The sequence below is a fragment of the Salmo trutta genome, chromosome 15 (genome assembly GCF_901001165.1).
Source record: "Salmo trutta chromosome 15, fSalTru1.1, whole genome shotgun sequence".
Classification (NCBI taxonomy): Eukaryota; Metazoa; Chordata; class Actinopteri; order Salmoniformes; family Salmonidae; genus Salmo; species Salmo trutta.
Genome location: NC_042971.1, coordinates 30,634,563 through 30,654,513, shown reverse-complemented (window position 1 = coordinate 30,654,513; position 19,951 = coordinate 30,634,563). Strand labels below are relative to the sequence as shown.

Sequence of the window (19,951 nt, the reverse complement as noted above, 5' to 3'; positions counted from 1 at the left end):
TCATGACAATGTCTGTCAAGGTTTTGACAGGTAAAAGGTTTTGACACACAATACTGTCTACTGGCATGTCTGACTGTTTTTCACTATTAATAGATCACACTTAACTTTTATGAATATGCAATGTGACACTTATAGGCTACACTCTTGCACAGTATTTTACCTGCCATCGCTGCCAAGGGTGGAACAAAAGTATGATGTAACTTTCTTGATGATCTTCACATTTGTTTATCCTGCTAAAATCTTTGTAGTTCCAACCTTATTGTTCGTTGCAAACAGTGGGTTTATTGCAGATCTACGATCAGTTTATCCGAACTTTAATATGTATAGTTGAGAAAATAAACAGACTTTTCTAACCACCGGAACCGCACCCTAGTAGTAGGCTTGGCATACATACTTCCTGATTTTCCTCACATGCACTTGCGCAAAAGCCTGGTGAATGTGAAACCGAAAGTACGCAATAGGCCAACGGCTGGCAGCGAGCAATAGTAATGGCGTCTTTTTCTAAGCATTAACGGAGTCGATCTCCGCCATGGCTTGTTGGGCAAAATCTATTGAAAATGAATGGAGCTTTTGTAGGGTTTTGGGATATACGCAGAAAATAAGGTCTGTGGTAGACACAGGCTTAGGAGATCTTATACGTTTTGTTCTATGAGATAATCTTCGTCAGCTAACGTCACATTTTGTGAATTTTTAAGCATTTATATAATAAAAAAAGGTTTAATTCATAAAGGTCGTGTTAACTGACTGATATGATCTCATAGAACAAAACGTATAAGATCTCATTAGCCTGTGTTAACCTCAGACCTTATTTTCAAGCGTTTATTCCATAACACTATTCTTTCCCCATTAATTTGGCCCTTAGGAATGGGCGAACGAACCAGAGGTAAATAATTTCCGGGTTTAGGACTTTAAACTGGCGAGCTCGGAGACAAGACTATGGAGCGAGATACCTGCCAAAAGGTTGAACGTACATAACGTTAGGATCGTAAGAAAAATCCATATGTAAATTGTTAGGATCATAATGAAAGCCATGTGTGAAACATGAAACGTAACACTTGAAATTTCATCTGTGAACATACAAACACCATTTTACGATTACAGACTAACATTTTAGGTTTGAACAAATATTATGTTGCAAGCATGTGCATATCTCTGGGTGAGTGGACATCCCCATGCATGCACCATATCAAAATATGACTAATTCAATATTGCACCATCCCATTCTCTGGGCTCTGTCTGTAATCATAACCAGGAGTATCTACCAGGAATAATGAAACATAGAATAATAGATGTTTGGTTAATCTAGGAATTATGTATGACTACTGGAGTCTTTGCCACTGTTTTTTTATTGAACATTTTTATATTTAATGACTCAAAATCCTGCCGACGTATATTCTGTAGGAGGGATTAATATGAATTTAGAATAATTTGACATGATTTATATGAATCGGGTCATGAACATATGGACTTTGGAATGAACAAGGGAGAGGTTAAACGTAGGCTAAATCTGGCATAAACTTATTCCCACATTTTACAGTGGTTGCAGTGGTTTTAGGAAATCTCTGTATAGGCTATTCCCTCCATCGCAACACTGCTGCCCAGTTGAAGAGCTTGTGATCTCCATGCAGCACCACAGCACCATGCACTTCGGAAAAGCACCCCTAAGCCTCAGGAGATACCCTTCTGGAGGCATGCAGCTATAGAGTCATTATACCCTAATGTAGGCCTATTTGCCTACTAGCCAAATAAAGAGCATGCATGATGCGTGCAACTCGTCATTCCAACATTTAATTCATCCTTCAGTCATCCATTGTCATGTGTCTGAGTTGCAATATGAACTAAATAAAAAAGAATAGAACAGTCTTATCCATTTTATTATTAAAATCCATGTATGTATTCAAAATGATCTAAATTCTCCAAAGTTCTTTAGCCTATCACTTTAATAATTCAGTAATTATTTAAGTTTTTAGGCCTATCCAAATAGAAAATAGGCCTTCAACTTGTAGGCATTGCAATTTAGGCTATAATTTTTGGTACTGGTGTCTTGCGGAATAATTTTATAACTCTGTTTTTTCAGTTCTTATTATAGGGCTCCCCTTAAAAAGAGACCCTAGCTCACAGGCCTCTAAATAAATGTTGAACAAAATAGTTTAAAAAGCACATGCAGTGGCTGATAAGGAAAACAGATCTGCCAATAAGAATAGGCTATAGGGGTCCCACATAGTCAAAACTATTTCGCTCAGGACAGGTTATAGCCTCGACTTCATCAATATTTTGTTTTGTCTCATTTATTGATATGGAATAGCCTCTGCGTGATGGGGTTGTGCAATGCAAATAGCCTGCATACAGACCATGCCTATACTACGCCATCTACTGGTATAACGTCATTATTAAATGCAGTTATAAAACAAACTCTAGACTTTTATTTTGGAAATGAAACCGGAAGCTGCAAAGCAACTCTAACGTCTGGCCAAGAGTTGCTTGAATGACTAGCTAACTTTGACTAGCTACGGTCGATTAATGTCCTTTGCAGATGCCACATTACTGACAAATGTGTGTGCCTATAAAAATATCTGTAACCGCGTAAAGGGAGATGTAAGAATTGAACGTGTAAATGTTCATTCATAGTCGGAACATAGGGTTTGTACGTTTACATATCAAATGTAACGTTTATATTTCATGTTTCACGCATGGCTTTTCTTACGATCATAATTTACTTAAGATTTTTTTACGATCCTAACAATACGTACATTCAACCTTTTGGCAGCTGTCTCGCTCCATACAAGACCATCTCCTCATTAGACCCTTTTCCAGTTCATGAGACACTGGCATCAAGCACAGATGCGTGCGACTCTTGGCAGCAGTAAGAAAGCCATCACCATCTGCACCCATTCAACATAGCCTACGTGACTTCTAAAGAAAATATTTTTGGGTTCTCATGCGCTTAGTGATATTTTGATTGTTGCTTGAACAGTTGCTAAGATTATATTTGTTTTTGATCTTTGAAAAATAAGTAATGTAATGACCTGGCTAGATCATAAAGGGGCAATTGTCCAGACAGAGGCTTGAGTTTACGAATTTACGGTTTATTAATCCAACACCAAACACAGGCTACTGTTTGGCCGTAGCCCACGCCAAATAAATGAAAGATACCCTATAAACCTCTTGTGAAGACCAGACGTAAGAGAGAGAACAATGGGTAAACATGGTCTTAACTTGCAATTCGAGGTCCACAGTTGAGTTTGAGAGATATAGAGCATCTCTGATATTATCACGCTTAATTTGTGTTACATTATAGCAGAACTTTGTCGTGCTATCTGGAGCCCGCAAATGTATTATTGAGTTTATTATGCATTTACAATCTTCTTGAAAGGAGTGTTGTTTTTTGTCGGTATAAAATCACGGTTTTCATTGGTTAGTCTCATTTTCAGTGTAACATACGCATAATCGGAATACTTGAAAGGATATAAACTACGAATTAAACGTAGGCTAAGCAACCCATAGGCTATTGTACAGAACACGCTCAGTTGGCGTAACAGTTTGAGGTTCTCGTCGTGCGTAACGTGTGTTTCTCCCTGGAGACAGTTCTACTCCAAGCTGCCTTATTACAATATGTCAGACAGAGGGCGTTAATTGAAGTACACGCAAAGTAGGTAAAGGGGACTATTATCTCATATCATACTGTACATGTCCCTATCAGCTGACACGTACCACCCCTAGGTTGATTAAAGTGTTGTCCTGCCATCCCTTACAATCAAACGTGGATTGTGCTTTATCCTTGGTGATTGATTTGAGTTCACCGGATGCACTGGCCACCCACAGACCTTGTGTGTGTGCATGCAGCAGTATGGATCTGACGAGGCTTCCAATGGAGAACGACTGCCGGTCTCTTTCAACATGTCCAGCCCTTTACCCGTGGCTCCTTCACGGTTAAGGGGGTTCGCTCAGGAGCACTAGCGGGGCGGGGGGCAGTGCCCCTGTGACAACAATTTTGGACCCCCTTTAGGCCCCCCTAAATGTGGAGTATGAAATAATTTTTACATAACTAATTTTTGCTATAGTTCTTTTTTTTACATCCCTTATTAGACAGTGGCAACGCGGAACACTAATTTAACCCACACATTTTCTAGAGGGACGGCTTTAGGCGGAACACAACAATATCGTACCACGTGCAAAACGATACGATAACAATAACGTCTAATGTAACTTGCCCCAGCTTGGCCCCCCCAGTTGAAATGGTCTAGAACCGCCACTGCTCAGAAGAGGCGAGCACTCCCTCAGTCGAGAGTAATGGTGTTTATTTCGGCCGCTAGTGAGGCTGATAAACCAGGCGATGCAATGTCTAGTGCAGGCTCTGTGAAGGGTGATTTCCGAAAGCCATCCACTCCCGCACCGAACCTAAATCTGGGCAAGTCTCTCAGCACCACGTTAAACGCATCGCCATCTCCAGAGGTGAGGAGATGGGCGTTTGTTGTTGTTTATCCAGGGACCTTTGTGACTAAAGCTGCTTAATTAGGATGTGAGTTCAATAGCTATATAAACGTCGCTATCTCTGAGAATCTCATTATCTTTGCACCTTTTCTGTACAATTCAGCATTGTTTTTAGATAGATCAGAAAGAAACTGTAAATTATATGGATCCGTCTCCACAGGCAACGTAAGTACGTCCAGTTCGTTTGAACGCTTGCTACGTTGCGGAACGGTTTGTACTGAACGACCCGTTTCCCCAAAACATTATTGTACGTTCTTGAACAGACTTTGAGATACGTTTGCTACCGTTTGATGTGTGGTGAGGTGTGGCTTGAAGCAATGAGTTACTTATTTAAAGGCCAGTGGCCATGCTGACAGCGTTCCACAACCCTGCCCTGTTTTTCAACTGGTCTTCAGTACAGCACTGTTTCCGTTCAGTTGAACGTTCCAGAACGTAAAAACGTACTGAACGCTGCTCATGTATTTTTCTTCCGGTGTGGTCTTTACCATGATTGGTTCACCACCCACACAGAGGGATAGCCCAATTGGCTCTTATTTTCTGTGACAGCCCCTTACTGGGATTGATCTTTAATCGTGTAAAGGGAAACCCTTGCCTACAGTGTCATGTCTAATGACTGTCACTTTTGATGATGGGACCAATATGTCCGGTCAATATCTGCCTTATGATTATAATATCCTTAGCAGTAATCCCATCCTCTTATTGCTGATACCATGGCGAAGGGCTGTGTCCAGGCTCTCCACGATGCGTCGTGCATAAGAACCGCCCTTAGCCGTGGTATATTGGCCATATACCACACCCCCTCGCTTGTGCCTTATTGCTTAAATATATACCGTAATTTCCGGACTATTAAGCGCACCTGAATATAAGCCCACTGAATTAAAAAAAAATATATATTTTTAACATAAATAAGCCGCACATGTCTATAAGCCGCAGGTGCCTACCGGTACATTGAAACAAATTAACTTTACACAGGCTTTAACGAAACACGGCTTGTAACAAAAATAAATAGGCTTTAACGAAACACGGCTTGTAACAAAAATAAATAGGCTTTAACGAAACACGGCTTGTAACAAAAAATAAAAAATTAGCAGTAAACAGTAGCCTACCAAGAAAGTCATTGGTCACCATCTTCCTCCTCCTGTGCACTGAAACCATCTCCTTCTGTGTCGGAGTTGAATAGCCTCAGAATTGCTTCATCCGATATTGGATCATTTTCATTGTCGCTCTCGTCACTTTCATCCGGAGGCAAATCCCCCGCTGAGTCCTCTTCAACACGCAGCAGTCCAGCCTTTCGAAACCCGTTGATGATAGTGGATTTTTTGACAATGATCCACGCTGTCAGGACCCACTGGCAGACTTGACCATAAGTTGCTCTTCGCATGCGGCCCGTTTTAGTGAAGGATTTCTCCCCACTTGTCATCCAAGCCTCCCGCTGAACACGGAGCGCCACCTTAAATGCACGATTTACACTGATGTCGAGTGGCTGCAAATATTTTGTTGTGCCCACATGAATCAGGGTGACAAAATGACTACCGTAATCAGAATGATGGGAAGTTTGAGAGCGCTCAATTTATTGTAAACAGTAAACAAAAAAGATGTTTGACCTTAACCCGTTCGGCAATTTCATTGGTCTAATGAAAGCTTCATGCCGCCAAAAAACTGAGCACGTCACAGAATGTGTTTTTTTGGAGAAAAACATTTGAAAGCGGGAAAAATACATATATTATCCGCGTCATTGTTTAAGCCGTGACGTTCAAAGCCTGGGAAAAAAGTTGCGGCTTATAGTCCGGAAATTACGGTATGTAGATGCCTACTGGATAACTTTATTTGTATTGCTTTTAAGTCTTTTAATACATTTTTATCTTGTTAATAACACATTTATTTGAGATAGCTATTTGTGTAGGTAGCTATCAAGTAAACAACAGTCGTGGGTTTTATTTGTTTGGACACCTACTCATTGAAGGGTATTTCTTTATTTTTACTATTGTATTTTTACTATATTCTACATTGTAGACTAATAGTGAAGACATCAAAACTATGAATTAACACATGGAATCATGTAGTAACCAAAAAAGTTTTAAACAGTGGTCTAAGGCAGTGCTAGAGGCATCCCTACAGACCCGGGTTCGATCCCGGGCTGTATCACAACTGGCCGTAATCTGGAGTCCCATAGGGCGGCGCACAATTGGCCCAGCGTCGTCCGGGTTAAGGGAGGGTTTGGCCGGGGTAAGACGTCATTGTAAATAAGAATTTGTTCTTAACTTACTTGCCTAGTTAAATAAAAATAATAAACAAATACAAATATATTTTACATTTGAGTTTCTTCAAAGTAGCCACCCTTTGCCTTGATGACAGCTTTGCACACTCTTGGCATTCTCTCAACCAGCTTCATAAGGTAGTCAACTGGAATGCATTTCAATTAACAGGTGTGCCTTCTTAAAAGTTAATTTGTGGAATCTCTTTGCTTCTTAATGCATTTGAGACAATTAGTTGTGACAAGGTAGGGGTTGTATGCAGAAGATAGCCTTATTTGGTAAAAGACCAAGTCCATATTATGGCAATAACAGCTCAAATTAGCAAAGAGAAATGACAGTCCATCATTACTTTAAGACATGAAGGTCAGTCAATCCGGAACATTTCAAGAACTTTGAAAGTTTCTTCAAGTGCAGTCGCAAAAACCATCAAGCGCTATGATGAAACTGGTTCTCATGATGACCGCCACAAGAAAGGAAGACCCAGAGTTACCTCTGCTGCAGAGAATAAGTTCATTGGAGTTACCAGCCTCAGAAATTGCAGCCCAAATAAATGCTTCACAGAGTTCAAGTAACAGACACATCTCAAAATCAACTGTTAAAAGGAGACTGTATGAATTAGGCCTTCATGGTCGAAATGCTGCAAAGAAACCACCACTAAAGGACACCAATAATAAGAAGAGACTTCCTTGGGTAAAGAAACACGAGCAATGGACATTAGACCAGTGGAAATCTGTCCTTTGGTCTGATGAGTCCAAATTTGAGATTTTTGGTTCCAACCGCTGTATCTTTGTGAGACGCAGAGTAGGTGAACAGATGTTCTTCGTATGTGTGGTTCCCACCGTGAAGCATGGAGCAGGATGTCTGATTGTGTGGGGGTGCTTTGCTGGTGACAGTCAGTGATTTATTTAGGATTCAAGGCACACTTAACAAGCATGGCGACCACAGCATTCTGCAGCGATACGCCATCCCATCTGGTTTGCGCATCTGGAGCCCCAAGATTAGAGGTGATAGAAGAAAACAAAAGACAATGACAGTAGTTATTTATTGTTGATGAGTTCTGTATTTGCACTTGTCACATTTTAAAATGTTTAGTAAAATTGGTCTGATATATAAAAGTAATTAAAACATTTTTTTTAAAGAATTTGGGATTATGGTATCCACCTTTTTTTTTAAAACCAAAATAAAATTTACTGTATTTTATGCACAGACCTTACAAAATGGATAATGCACTGTCCTGTTTTTTTCCAATCACTCGTAGTTTCCTGAGGTAATTTCTCTCAATGTGGGTGGCACCTACTTCACCACCCGTCTGTCCACATTACGGCGCTATGAAGACACCATGCTCGCCGCCATGTTCAGTGGACGCCATCACATCCCACGTGATGCTGAAGGTCGCTTCTTCATTGACCGGGATGGGGCATATTTCAGGTGAGCACTCTTCAAATAGCCTGCAGCAAAACATGCTTATTACATGTTAATAATAGTGAGTGAGCATGCCAGACCCTTATTCTACAACACTTTTGACATGAAAGCACCATTAACAGGTTGACTTACAAAATGGCAAGGTGGGCTATCCATGTCTAGACAAGGTTGAATGAACAGATGAAGGATGGTGGATGCAATTTCAACTCAAAACCGTGTGTGTTTGCATGTTCCTTGTATAGGGACATCCTGAACTTCCTGCGCGAGGGTGAGCTACCTCAGAGGGATCATGTGATGGCGGTACACAGGGAGGCCCTGTACTATGCTATTGGTCCACTGTTAGACAGCTTGGAGGACACTCAGCCACTCACAGGAGAGAAAGTCCGCCAGGCCTTCCTTGACCTCCTGCCCTACTACAAGGGTAACTGGCACTCTACTTTCACCCGCTAACCCTATTGCATATGGTTGCTTACGTGTAAAGCCCCAGTGCAGTCAAAATTCGGTTTTCCTGTCTTGTATCATATTGGACAACAGCTGAGGAAACTAACACTTTAAAAGTGTCAAAAAATATGATCAGTGTTACTTCCTGATAGTTGCTGGCTAAAAGTATGTGGACACCCCTTCAAATTAGTGGATTCAGCTATTTCAGCCACACCTGTTGCTGACAGATGTATATAATTGAGCACACAGCCATGCAATCTCCATAGACAAACAGTTTGTACTGATGAGCTCAGTGACTTTCAACGTGGCATCGTCATAGAATGCTACCTTTCCAACAAGTCAGTTCGTCAAATTTCTGTCCTGCTAGAGCTGCCTTTGTCAACTTTTAATGCTGACATTGTGAAGTGGAAACGTCTAGGAGCTACAAAGGCTCAGACGTGAAGTGATAGGCCACACAAGCTCACAGAACGGGACCGCCGAATGCTGAAGCGCATAAAAATCGTCTGTCCTCGTTTGCACCACTCAGGAGAAAGCTACCTGCACAGTGCCAACTGTAAAGTTTGGTGGAAGAGGAATAATGGCTGTTTTTCATGGTTTGGGCTCGGCCCCTTAGTTCCAGTGAAGGGAAATCTTAACGCTACAATGACATTCTAGACGATTCTGTGCTTCCAACTTTGTGGTAACAGGTTGGGGAAGGCCCTTTCCTGTTGCAGCATGACACTGCCCCATGTACAAAGCAAGGTCCATACAGAAATGGTTTGTCGAGATTGGTGTGGAAGAACTTGACTGGTCTGCACAGAGCCCTGACTTGAAACCCATTAATGCTCTTGTGGCTGAATGTTCCAACATCTAGTGGAAAGCCTTCCCAGAAGAGTGGAGGCTGTTATAGCAGCCAAGGGGGGACCAACTCTATATTAATGCCCATCATTTTGGAATGAGATGTTCAACGAGAAGGTGTCCACATACTTTTAGCCATGTAGTGTATGTTAGAGAAAGACCCCACTGAATGATTCAGAATGAATTTGTCTTGGTAAAATGTATTTTATAACATAAGGAAGTGAAATGTCATCACCAAAGCGCTCTGCACAGAGTGGGTGGACACCCTAGAATATGTTCTATGCAGTTATGAATTCATATATGCTTTTATGAATGCTTAGCAAATGTTGTAATGCATTTTTATGGGTGTAATAGGAAGCACCATAAACTCATTACACCCAGGTGGTTCATAGAAACTATTATCCATCTTTTCATCCCCATCTTAGCTTTTTCAAACAGGAAATCAGTGGAATACTGCCTTTAAAACAGACAATGTGTCTCCCACCAGGGGCTGGGTTAGGCAGAGATAGAAGCAGGCAGACAGGCAGATGAGAGACTGGCATGTGATTAATCCTACGCTGATGCCTCTCTCTCTCTTTCTTTCTATTCCTATCTATCGCTCTTTCTCTTTGAGCGTCGTCCTACCAGACTAATTGCATGAATGGGGCTATGGGCACCCACTCTCTGCCATCGTGATGATGCCAGAGAGCGAGAGCACAACTCACTACCGAGTTCCAAATTGCCTCTGCAAGCAATGTAACCACAATTACTGTTCATCGGGAGCTTCAAGAAATGGGTTTCCATGGTCGAGCAGCCACACACAAGCCTAAGATCACCGTACCAAGCGTCGGCTGGATTGGTGTAAAGCTCGCCGCCTGGACTCTGGAGCAGTGGAAATGTGTTCTCTGGAGTGATGAATCACGCTTCACCATCTGGCAGTCCGACGGACGAATCTGGATTTGGCGAATGCCAGGAGAACCGCTACCTGCCCTAATGCATAGTGCCAACTGTAAAGTTTGGTGGAAAGGAATAATGGTCTGGGGCTGTTTTTCATGGTTCGGGTTTAGCCCCTTAGTTCCAGAGAAGGGAAATCTTAACGCTACAGCGTTACAATGACAATTAGTGTTTTTGTCACAACCCGGCTCTTGGGAAGTGACAAAGAGCTCTTATAGGACCAGGGCACAAATAATATAATAATAATCAATAATTTTGCTCTTTATTTAGCCATCTTACATATAAAACCTTATTTGTTCATCAAAAATGGTGAATAACTCACCACGGGTTAATGAGAAGGGTGTGCTTCGAAGGATGCACATAACTCTGCAATAGAGGTCGACCGATTAATCGGAATGGCTGATTTAATTTGGGCCGATTTCAAGTTTTCATAACAATCGGTAATCGGTATTTTTGGACACCGATTTGCCAATTTTTTTTTTTTTAATGCACCTTTATTTAACTAGGCAAGTCAGTTAAGAACACATTCTTATTTTCAATGACGGCCTAGGAACGGTGGGTTAACTGCCTTGTTCAGGGGCAGAACGACAGATTTTTACCTTGTTACTAGTCCAACGCTCTAACCACCTGCCTTACATTGCACTCCACGAGGAGCCTGCATGGCAGGCTGACTACCTGTTACGCGAGGGCAGCAAGAAGCCAAGGTAAGTTGCTAGCTAGCATTAAACTTATCTTATAAAAAACAATCAATCAATCTTAACATAATCACTAGTTAACTACACATGGTTGATGATATTACTAGTTTATCTAGCGTGTCCTGCGTTGCATGTCATTGATGCGGTGCCTGTTCATTTCTCATTGAATCACAGCCTACTTCGACAAACTGGTGATGATTTAACAAGCGCATTTGCAAAAAAAGCACTGTCGATGCACCAATGTACCTAAGCATCAATGCCTTTCTTTAAAATCAATACACAAGTATATATTTTTAAACCTGCATATTTAGTTAATATTGCCTGCTAACATGAATTTCTTATAACTAGGGAAATTGTGTCACTTCTCTTGCGTTCCGTGCAAGCAGTCAGGGTATATGCAGCAGTTTGGGCCACCTGGCTCATTGCGAACTGTGTGAAGTCCATTTATTCCTAACAAAGTCCGGAATTAATTATGACATAACATTGAAGGTTGTACAATGTAACAGCAATATTTAGACTCAGGGATGCCATCCGTTAGATAAAATACGGAACGGTTCCGTATTTCGCTGAAAGAATAAATGTTTTGTTTTCGAAATGTTAGTTTCCGGATTCGACCATTTTAATGACCAAAGGCTCGTATGTCTGTGTGTTATTATGTTATATTTAAGCCTATGATTTGATAGAGCAGTCTGACTGAGCGATGGTAGGCACCAGCAGGCTCGTAAGCATTCATTCAAACAGCACTTTCATGCGTTTGCCAGCAGCTCTTCGCAGTGCTTCAAGCATTGCGCTGTTTATGACTTCAAGCCTATCAACTCCCAAGATTAGGCTGGTGTAACCGATGTGAAATGGCTAGCTAGTTAGCGGGGTGCGCGCTAATAGCGTTTCAAACGTCACTCGCTCTGAGACTTGGAGTAGTTGTTCCCCTTGCTCTGCATGGGTAACGCTGCTTCGAGGGTGGCTGTTGTCGATGTGTTCCTGGTTCGAGCCCAGGTAGGAGTGAGGAGAGGGACGGAAGCTATACTGTTACACTGGCAATACTAAAGTGCCTATAAGAACATCCAATAGTCAAAGGTATATGAAATACAAATCGTATAGAGAAATGGTCCTATAATAACTACAACCTAAAACTTTTTACCTGGGAATATTGAAGACTCATGTTAAAAGGAACCACCAGCTTTCATATGTTCTGAGCAAGGAACTTAAACGTTAGCTTTCTTACATGGCACATATTGCACTTTTACTTTCTTCTCCAACACATTGTTTTTGCATTATGTAAACCAAATTGAACATGTTTCATTATTTATTTGAGGCCAAATTGATTTTATTGATGTATTATATTAAGTTAAAATAAGTGTTCATTCAGTATTGTTGTAATTGTCATTATTACAAATAAATGGAGGGGGGGGAAAAAAATAAAAAATAGTCTGATTAGTCGGTATCGGCTTTTTTTGTCCTCCAATAATTGGTATCGGTGTTGGAAAATCATAATCGGTCGACCTCTACTCTGCAATGTTGGATTGTATTGGAGAGAGCCTCAGTCTTAAATCATTTTCCACACAGTCTGTGCCTGTATTTAGTTTTCATGCTAGTGAGGGCCGGGAATCCACTCTCACATAGGTACGTGGTTGCAAAGGGCATCAGTGTCTTAACAGCGCGAGTGCGACAGTGGCTTCTGATTAAATTGAATTTTCACAGAACCTCTTGTTGAAATTTCGATGAGGCTCTCTTGTTCAGATATCGGTAAGTGTACTGGAGGCAGGGCATGAAAGGGATAACGAATCCAGTTGTTTGTCATCCATTTCGGTAAAGTACCTGTGTAATTGCGCACCCAGCTCACTCAGGTGCTTCAATATATCACATTTGACGTTGTCCGTAAGCTTGAGTTCATTTGCACACAAATAATCATACAATGATGGAAAGACCTGTGTGTTGTCCTAATGCAGACAGAAAAGAGTTCCAAATTCTTAATCATAGCCTCAATTTTGTCCTACACATTGAATATAGTTGCGGAGAGTCCCTGTAATCCTAGATTCAGATCATTCAGGTGAGAAAAAACATCACCCAGATAGGCCAGTCGTGTGAGAAACTCGTCATCGTGCAAGCGGTCAGACAAGTAAAAATGATGGTCAGTGAGGAAAACTTTAAGTCCGTCTCTCAATTCAAAAGAACGTGTCAATTCTTTGCCCCTTGATAACCAGCACTTCTGTATGTTGTAAAAGCGTTACATGGTCGCTGCCCATATCATTTCATAATGCAGAAAATACATGAGAGTTCAGGGGCCTAACCATTTTCACTGTCGTGTCCAAAACGTCTTTCAAGCTGTCAGGCATTCCCTTGGCAACAAGAGCCTCTCGGTGCATGCTGCAGTGTACCCAAGTGGCGTCGGGAGCAACTGCTTGCATGTGCGTTACCGCTACACTATGTCTCCCTGTCATGGCTTTTGTGCCATCAGTACAGATGCCAACACATCTTGACCACCAAAGTCCATTTGATGTCACAAAGCTGTCCAGTACTTTAAAAATATCCTCTCATGTTGTCCTGGTTTCCAGTGGTTTGCAGAAGAGGATGTCTTCCTTAATTGACCCCACATAAACGTAACGGACATATACCAGGAGCTGTGCCAGGCCTGCCACGTCTGTTGACTCATCCAGCTGTAACGCATAGAATTCACTGGCTTGTATGCGAAGCAGTAATTGTTTCAAAACATCTCCTGCCATGTCACTGATACGCCGTGAAAGTGTTGTTTGATGAAGGCATTGTCTGTATAGTTTTTTTTGGCCTTTCCCCCCAGCATTGTCCCAGCCATATCCGCGGCAGCAGGAAGAATTAAGTCCTCTACAACAGTATGGGGCTTGCCTGTCCTAGCCACTCGGTAGCTCACCATATAAGACGCTTCTAGACCCTTCTTATTAATGGTATCTGTTGCTTTTATACGTCTTACTACTTGAAAGTCGTCTTTATTCTCGCTCAAAAAACTCATGTGGCTTATTTTTCAAATTGTCATGTTTCCTTTCTAAATGTCTGCGCTAGAGTGAAGGTTTCCCGTGAGAGAGTAATGTGATTGAATGTTAGTTATTTGACTAGGCTACCTGTATTTGACAATGTGTTGTTATTTCGCTGAACACTAGATTCATTTTATTTTTGACAGTGAAACAAGGCTACTCAGGCAAGAAAAAAAACTTCATTTTTATTTGTCGTACCCCTGACTGCATTGCGCGTACCCCAGTTTGGGAATACCTGATCTAGTGGAAAGCCTTCCCAGAAGAGTAGAGGCTGTTATAGCAGCAAAGGGGGACCAACTCCATGTTAATGCCCATGACTTTGGAATGAGAGTTTTGTCGAGCAGGTGTACACATACCTTTGGGCATGTAGTGTACAATTTACAAAGGACCATCTAATCAGCAGGTTTTACATGGGTGGGGTTTTGGCTTGCCTGATGACATCACCAAGCGCTATAAGCTGTCTGGGCAAGGTGGGACACTTGCGTCCCACCCTAGTCAACAGCCAGTGGAATCGTGTCGCGCGAAATACAAAACCTCATAAATGCTATAACTTCAATTTCTCAAACATATTACTATTTTCCACCGTTTTATAGATACACCTCTCCTGAATCGAACCACGTTGTCCGATTTCAAAAAGGCTTTACAGCAAAAGCAAAACATTAGATTATGTTAGGAGAGTAACCAGCCAGAAATAATCACACAGCCATTTAAAGCAACTAGATGCATCACAAATACCCAAAACACAGCTAAATGCAGCACTAACCTTTGACAATCTTCATCAGATGACACTCCTAGGACATCATGTTACACAATACATGCATTTTTTGTTCGATAAAGTTCATATTTATATATAAAAACAGCATTTTACATCGGCGCGTGATGTTCAGAAAATCTTTTCCCTCAAATGCTTCCGGTGAATCAGCGCTACAATTTACAAAATTACTATTCGAAAACATTGTTAAAATGTAATTTTGTCATTCAAAGAATTATAGATTAACATCTCGTGAATGCCACCGCTTTGCCAGATTTTAAAATAACTTTACTGGGAAATCACACTTTGCAATAAACGACGTGATATGCTCAGAAAAATAGGCTAGGCGATTCATGTTAGCTCCATCTTGGAACCATCAACCATCAAAAATACTATTGTAAATATTCCCTTACCTTTGATTATCTTCATCAGATGGCACTTCCAGGAATCCCAGGTCCACAACAAATGTAGTTTTGTTCGAAAAAGTTAATTTATGTCCCAATAGTTCCTTCTTGTTAGCGCGTTCCGAAGGCTACTCATAATGTACCGTAGTGCGCGGGACTTGTCGTCACGAATGTGCAAAATATATATATTTAAGTTCGTTCAAACATGTCAAACGTTGTATAACAAATCTTTAGGGCCTTTTTCAACCAGAGCTTCAATAATATTCAAGGCGGATGATTGCATTGTCTTACTAAACGTTTTGACAGGGGAGGGTAGCCATGGGCGGCCACGTCATAATGGTAAATGGCCCTCCCCCTGTGACCAGGTTCCACAGCCTCTCTTTGGGTCAGTTTGTACCATAGAAGACTCAAACCACTTTGTAAAGACTGTCAACATCTAGTGGAAGCCTTAGGAAGTGCTAAATGATTAATAAGCCCCTGTGTGTTTCAATGGCAAATGTTTGAAGTGATTTCCACACATCAGATTTCCATTTCCTGTTAGGATTTGTCTCAGGGTTTTGACTGCCATATGAGTTCTGTTATACTCACAGACACCATTCAAACAGTTTTAGAAACTTTAGGGTGTTTTCTATCCAAATCTAACAATTATATGCATATTCTAATTACTGGGCAGGAGTAGTAACCAGATTAAATCGGGTACGTTTTTTTTATCCGGCCGTGCAAATACTGCCCCCTATCCCCAACAGGTTTTAATAACAAAAAGCGTTCAAACCTCTCTACCAATAACAGCTAGTTTTCAGGTTACGTATCTCTCCCATTAGGCCACTCCAATTAGTCCCTCACTCAGACCACTCCCAGACAGTCCTAGCAAAATTATTGCTTGAGAAATCGTTTTTTTGGGTAAAAGCTATTTTTGTTTCTTTTTGATTGGAACCTAGAAATTACTTGATGTTGAGATAAAAGGCCCAATGCAGACGTTTTTAAGTGGCATTGACTATAATAAAGTAGAAATGTGTGAAGTAAATGGAAATGTGTCAATTAACTATTTTGGAAAAGCTTGGACTGGAGTGAAGTAAGTTATCCCTTGTATTGTTTCCAGATAATCTGGAGCGCATCGTGGAGATCGCCAAGCTGAGGGCCATGCAGAGGAAGGCGCGCTTCGCCAAGCTGAAGATCTGTGTGTACAAGGAGGAGATGCCCATCACGCCATACGAGCGGCCACTCTTCAACTCGCTGCGCTTCGAGCGCACGGCAAGCGAGGCCAAACTGTTCGAACACCACTGTGAGGTGGACGTGTCGTTCGGGCCCTGGGAGGCGGTGGCGGATGTTTACGACTTGCTCCACTGCATTGTCAGCGACCTGGCGGAGCGCGGCATCACTGCCGACCAGCAATGCATCGGCGTCTGCGACAAACACCTCATCAACCACTACTACTGCAAGAGGCCAATCTACGAGTTCAAGATCACATGGTGGTAAAGCAGGGGGAAGACAGAAGTCTCTCCCTTCCTGTCTGTCGCAGTGTTTTTTGTTGTGAGGTGGACTTGTGTCGTAATAGGCTGACTGATCTCCTTCCTGGTCCCTCAGGTTGAGAGAGAAAAAGGGTTGTCAATGTTATTCCCCCTTTTCAAGAACTGAAACCTATGAAGTGCTGAGTTTATAGAAAGGAGCGAGTCGGACAGTTGTTGTTCTGTTTCCTTATTGAATGGTTGTGACCAATGTTTTTTCTTTCTGTTTCTTTTTTTATAAACAGCATTAACCTAGGCTCTCATTGGCTGTTTTATTGTGTTAAACTCTGGGAGTTGTTGTGCTCATCCAAGTTTGTGGACCATCAAATTTCTCAGAAAAGGGTCAAGTTAATCTCATATTGTGATTACAGTGTTGTCAGTCCCTTTGGCTTAATTCCTACTTATGCTATTATGTTTTCTATGCTTTGCGTTTCTGTGTTAGCCACTTTGATGGTCGCGCGAGAAAGCCTTCACAAATTAACTGGATGCAATTTAGCAAGCTGATGAAATATTTCTCATGTACTGTATATAGCTACATGTAGAGTAAACATCTATTTTTGTTACTGATGCTGGTATTTCTGTCACTTACTCTCCCATAAACCGTTAGAAGTTCTAGTTTAGAGAGACAAGTAAATGTAGATGTTCTTTGCTATACTGTCTGTGATCAGCAACGCTTTGGAAAGTCATTCTCTTTTTACTATTCCAGTTTGAGAGACCCAGTCAATTAGAGAGTTTAAAATCAAATAGGTTAAAGGGGCATGGGATAAAGTTATTTTACTTCAGTTGCCTCATGAGAGATCCAAGATATAGCTTTTTTTTTACTGGAAATTTTTATTTTGCAGTTAAATTATGCATCTTCTTTTTGTAAGAAAAATTCCTGGTGGTGACCCTACTGCCCCAGAATGTATGTCTCTGAAGGGGTTTCTATAGCAGATGGAACATTGACATTTGCTGCTAAAGGTAATTTACACTTAAAAAGCTATTGTCAATTTAGCAGATTTTTATGATACTTTACATTTATCTGATATTTGCCATTATTCAATAATTGTATCTTCTTTTGCAGCATGACATAGATTAGTCACACAAGTTTCATAGATAATTTTATATGGCATGATATTTCTACTGATTTAAACAAATTCAGCTTAAGTGCCTTTTCTTAAGGGCAACTATTTCACTTACACTTACATGGAGTTTAAACCAGGAAACCACACATTTCTAATCAAGGACTGCAGTGACAGTATTGTCACCTCCCCTATGGGTTCTGTTTTCTTTATTGTTCCCCATGTTGTTCTTTAGTTATTTAGTGAATATGTATTAGATTTTCAGATGTCATAATATGTCCATTTTTATTACATTTCCATAGAATAGGCTACAAGTTCTAGTTTTAGAGGGATTATGTGCAATTTACTGTTTGTACAGCACCTGTATTTCTGTTGTCAAACATGTATGTGAATCCATTACTTTGATAGTTTTCAGAAGGTAATACAATTACAACACAATACTGTATGTCCAGACGGCTGGGGTTATCCAGTATAGGCTCATTAATGCATTAAAACAGAACAAACAATAAGGTAAGTCAGGTAGATCAAGATGAAGTCTTGATTCGTACTTGTTTTGTGCTATTGATGTGATGTCTCTGACACAGTTTGAGTTTTGACTTAGATAATGTGACTAGGACTAGGTTGAGTAATTGACAAAAAGTGTTAAGTTGCCACTTTCTTACTGATGGATGTCAATTGATTGGATTTTGTTGATTTTATGAAGCCTGTCACAGATAGAGGCTTCAATCTTTTAAGATTCAATTGCAGGGATAGTTTGGGGTTAAAACAATCCCATTTTATTTATTTCAGCATTTAAGGCAAATTAGGCTTTATGAACATTCCAGGCACCTTATAGAAGTTTCTCCCCTGGCTGGTGAATGTCTTTTGCAGATTCCATAGCTGGCCAATGTTGTCTACGCTGCTCATGTCATGGGAAAGTTGAAAAACAATGCACAGCTAGACCAGTGCTCTACTATTAAGTTTACAAGAGTAATATCTTGCTTTAACATACATATTGCATTATTTGTTGTAATGCGATGATGTATTGTGCTAATAGGAAGTCATGTATATTTTTTGTTTTTATATGAAGGTACAAATACAGTTTGTCTTAGACTGTATAAAACGATCAGTCTCTGTGGTCGTTAATGTTATGCAAACAATGTGCCAATGTTTCAAGTTGCCGAATGCAGTACTACCATGAAATGAACCAAGCAACCTACCTAATAGCTCCAGTTTCCTAAACTGAAAACATGTGGATGGAGACCCAGACCTGGGATCGGTTGCTGATCTGTCATTGAAACCAAGCTCATCTGTGTCATTCATCAGTGCAACAACTTGCCACTTATCACATTTTTGTGACCACATTTGGCCAGGATGTCATCTCTCCCTCTGCTTCTTGGCAGTGATCTGTGTCTTATTCATCATACGCCTAATAATAAAGTTCACCTAGCTTCAATATGCATCTCTCTCATATATAACCAAATATTCCACATTGTTGGTATGCTGACTGAGGAATTGGAATGGATGAATGCATATCAGGGGAAAAATATACACAGTACAATGAATGACGTGAATGTTACTGCACTCCAACCGCTAGGGGCACCATTCCAATTCTCCACCTCCTGACAATTCCCAGCCACATAATGCAGGAAAACTGAAATCCGATCACCTTTACTCCACACACCGAGACGCGTACAAAGCTCTCCCTCGCCCTCCATTTGGAAAATCTGACCATAACTCTATCCTACTGATTCCTGCTTACAAGCAAAAACTCAAAACGGCAAGTACCAGTGACGTGCTCAATGCGGAAGTGGTCCGATGAAGTGAATGCCATGCCAAGCTACAAGACTGTTTCGCTATCACAGACAAATGTATTTCCCGGAACTCATCAGATAGCATTGATGAGTTTACCACAGTCACCGGCTTCATTAATAAATAATAGAATGTGGCAGAGCTTGCAAACTGTCACAGATTACAAAGGGAAACCCAGCCACAAGCTGCCCAGTGACGTGAGCCTACCAGACAAGCAAAATGCTTTCTATGCTCGCTTCGAGGCAAGCAACATTGAACCATGCGTGAGAGCACCAGCTGTTCCAGACGACTGTGTGATCAAGCTCTCCGTAGCTGATGCGAGTAAAACCTTTAAACAGGTTAACATTCCCAAGGCCGCAG

At 41.1% G+C, this 19,951-nt stretch overlaps 1 protein-coding gene across 2 annotated transcripts; it reads left to right on the top strand.

The window, feature by feature from the left end:
* The first annotated feature begins 4,137 nt into the window (after positions 1–4,137).
* On the top strand, positions 4,138–19,235 carry LOC115148796 (BTB/POZ domain-containing protein KCTD7-like). Of its 2 annotated transcripts, none has more exons than XM_029691028.1 (4): positions 4,138–4,452; positions 8,005–8,174; positions 8,411–8,589; positions 16,334–19,235. In XM_029691028.1, the coding sequence occupies exons 1-4, from the start codon at positions 4,291–4,293 to the stop codon at positions 16,708–16,710; spliced, it is 888 nt and encodes a 295-aa protein (XP_029546888.1). In that variant the 5' UTR covers positions 4,138–4,290; the 3' UTR covers positions 16,711–19,235. The 2 variants fall into 2 exon arrangements, with proteins under 2 accessions (XP_029546888.1, XP_029546889.1); XM_029691029.1 differs by lacking the exon at positions 4,138–4,452 and adding an exon at positions 7,655–7,750.
* Positions 19,236–19,951: the final 716 nt, after the last annotated feature.